The following is a 2,550-nucleotide window of genomic DNA, read 5'->3' as shown; positions in this document are numbered from 1 at the left end:
CACTTTGTATGCTCCCGGACCTTGATTTATCTTTACTTAATGGAATTTAGTCTTGAACATTTCTGGGTTTCCAACTATAGTTAGTGAGCCAGTTTTTTCTTTTTCTATTTAATTCTTTATTACATTAAAAATATTAACTCTGAATTAAATTTCAACTAAAATAAGTATATTTGCAAAAAAAAAACCAAATGTGTCATATAAATGTAATGATGGAACAGACATTTGATAATTTCAATATACATTATGAATATATTAAAAAATATACAAACAAAACAAATTAATACAAATTTATTCTGAGAATGTGTTTGGTCCTCAGTCTACTAATGGCTGCTTTCATCTCCTGATTTCTTAGAGTATAAATGATGGGGTTCAGTAAAGGTGTAATAATTGAATAAAACACAGAAAGAAACTTATCCACTGAAAAGCCACTGAATGGCCAAGCATAAATGAAGATAATTGGCCCAAAGAACAGAGTGACCACTGTAATGTGAGCAGACAGTGTGGACAGAGCCTTGGAGAGTCCACCAGAGGATCGACGTCGGACACTTACCAGAATGACAGTGTAGGAAATGAGCAGGAGTATGAAACAGATGAAAGACAGCAGACCACTGTCAACAGTTACCAGCAACTCCAGAACGTAGGTCTCAGTGCAGGCAAGTTTTAGAACGCGGGGAAGGTCACAAAAAATATCGTCCACTATGTTGGGGCCACAAAAGGGCAAGGTGATAGTAAAAACCATCTGGCTCATGGTATGCACAAAACCAACAGCCCATGATAGCAGCACAGAGCCCACGAGGACCTGGCGATTCATGATGGATGTGTAATGAAGAGGTTTGCATATTGCAATGTACCGATCAACAGCCATGACTATGAGAAGAGTCATCTCACCACCGCCTAAAAGGTGGAGGAAGAACATCTGAGCCATACAGCCCCACAAAGAAATAGTTTTATTCTCCCTGAGGAAATCTGTGACCATCTTAGGGGTTGTGATGGTGGAAATAGACATATCCAGGAAGGAGAGATTTCCAAGGAGGAAGTACATTGGTGTGGAGTACAGAAGTGAGTCAAAGGTTACGGTGACCACAATGAGAAGGTTTCCTGCCATAATTGCTACATAGGCCAACAAAAATATGAAAAAAAAGAAAATTTCAAGTTCCCAAGTGTTGGTGAGACCTAACAAAACAAAGTCCGTTACCATTGAGCTATTTATCATATCCATCTAGTCTGTGTAGGGGTTTTCAGAAAGTCATTAAAATGTAGAAAATCTGAAAAAAATGACAATTTAATCTGTGATAGTTTTGAAGATATGACCATATAGAAAGTAGTATTTGATTCATGTAGAAAGATAATATAGACATTTCTGAAAAGTACATTTTAATACATGCAACATTCACATTACTGTATTTTTTTCAATCAGAAAGTCAAAAAAGATGAGAAGTTTATTGTAAAATTTTATAAACATAGTTTGCAGTCATAGATTGTGTCTCCATATTGATTTGTTGTTTTTATCATGAGTTTATGAACCATGAGTTCAATGGGTCAAGGAGCCCAAGAGCCAAATGGCCATTAGTCAAATGAGTTAGTTCACGTATATAGTAATATAGTCATATAACTGTGGTGCTTATTATTTGATCTTTTACCCCTTTCCCCTGCTGTAATTTGAAATATTCAGATATGTGTATTTGACTTGAATTATATTCCTACTCAGCAAATAACTTTAGGAATTTAGCAAATTCTTCCTGAAGCTTTAAACTGGCTACAGCCTGCCATATGTTCTTACCCTCCCCCACAAAAAACATCATAAAATAAGCTTCCTAGTTTCTGCTCAGGAACATAAATATTTCTCAGTGTACAGGTTCTTCTCCTCTCTTCTCTGCCTCCTCTCCTTCCCCCTCCTTTCCTTTTTCCTTTCTCCTTTTTCCCTCCCCTCCCTTTTCCTCCTCTCTCCTCCCTTCCCCTCCCCTCTCACCTTTTCCCCCTTTTCCCCTCTTTCCCCTCCTTGTTTCTTTCCTGCCTTTTTTTTTCCCTCTCTCCCTTTCTCCTCCTCCTCCTCATCCTCCTCCTCCTCCACCTCCTCTGCCTCCTCCACCTCTTCCACCTCCTCCTCTACTTCCTCCTCCTCCACTACCACTACCTCCTCTTTGTTCTTCTGTAGTACTCTTTATCTTAAATACTTTGGTTTCTGGACAAAACTGCTGACCTTGGCTGTTTGGCCTTTTTGCCTATTTGCATCAATCTCTTGTTGCTGGGTTCTCGGCTGGGGTTTGCTTTCTTGTCCCTTTGCTTTCAGCTTATAGATGGACTATGACCAATCAGCAGATTTTTTACAAGCAGTGTTTATGTTTCCTTGGTTCCTACAAGCTTATCTTCTTTGTACCCAGTGCTTTCCTCTGGTATTTCATACTTGTGTGCAGACTGATTCTTGACTCTTAGACTGGCTCATATATCTTTGACACTTGTACTTTGTGTGTGTTCCCATATTGAGCTGACACTGATGGATCACTTTTATGTACTTTTTCATTTTGATTTAGATCTTTCAGTCCCAACTTT

At 38.6% G+C, this 2,550-nt stretch overlaps 1 protein-coding gene across 1 annotated transcript; it reads right to left on the bottom strand.

The window, feature by feature from the left end:
- Nucleotides 1-277: 277 nt before the first annotated feature.
- LOC113249032 (olfactory receptor 4K13-like) lies at nucleotides 278-1,219 on the bottom strand. The gene has a single exon (XM_026490607.3). The coding sequence runs from the start codon at nucleotides 1,217-1,219 to the stop codon at nucleotides 278-280; it is 942 nt and encodes a 313-aa protein (XP_026346392.3).
- Between the last annotated feature and the right edge of the window lie 1,331 nt (nucleotides 1,220-2,550).

The sequence above is a fragment of the Ursus arctos genome, unplaced genomic scaffold, assembly GCF_023065955.2.
Source record: "Ursus arctos isolate Adak ecotype North America unplaced genomic scaffold, UrsArc2.0 scaffold_33, whole genome shotgun sequence".
NCBI classification, from domain to species: domain Eukaryota; kingdom Metazoa; phylum Chordata; class Mammalia; order Carnivora; family Ursidae; genus Ursus; species Ursus arctos.
Note: the sequence above shows the minus strand (reverse complement) of the source record. Positions and strands in the feature narration are given on the sequence as shown.

Excerpts from the sequence above, each read along its gene's own strand:
- LOC113249032 (XM_026490607.3), bottom strand. The coding sequence starts at position 1,219 with ATGGATATGATAAATAGCTCAATGGTAACGGACTTTGTTTTGTTAGGT.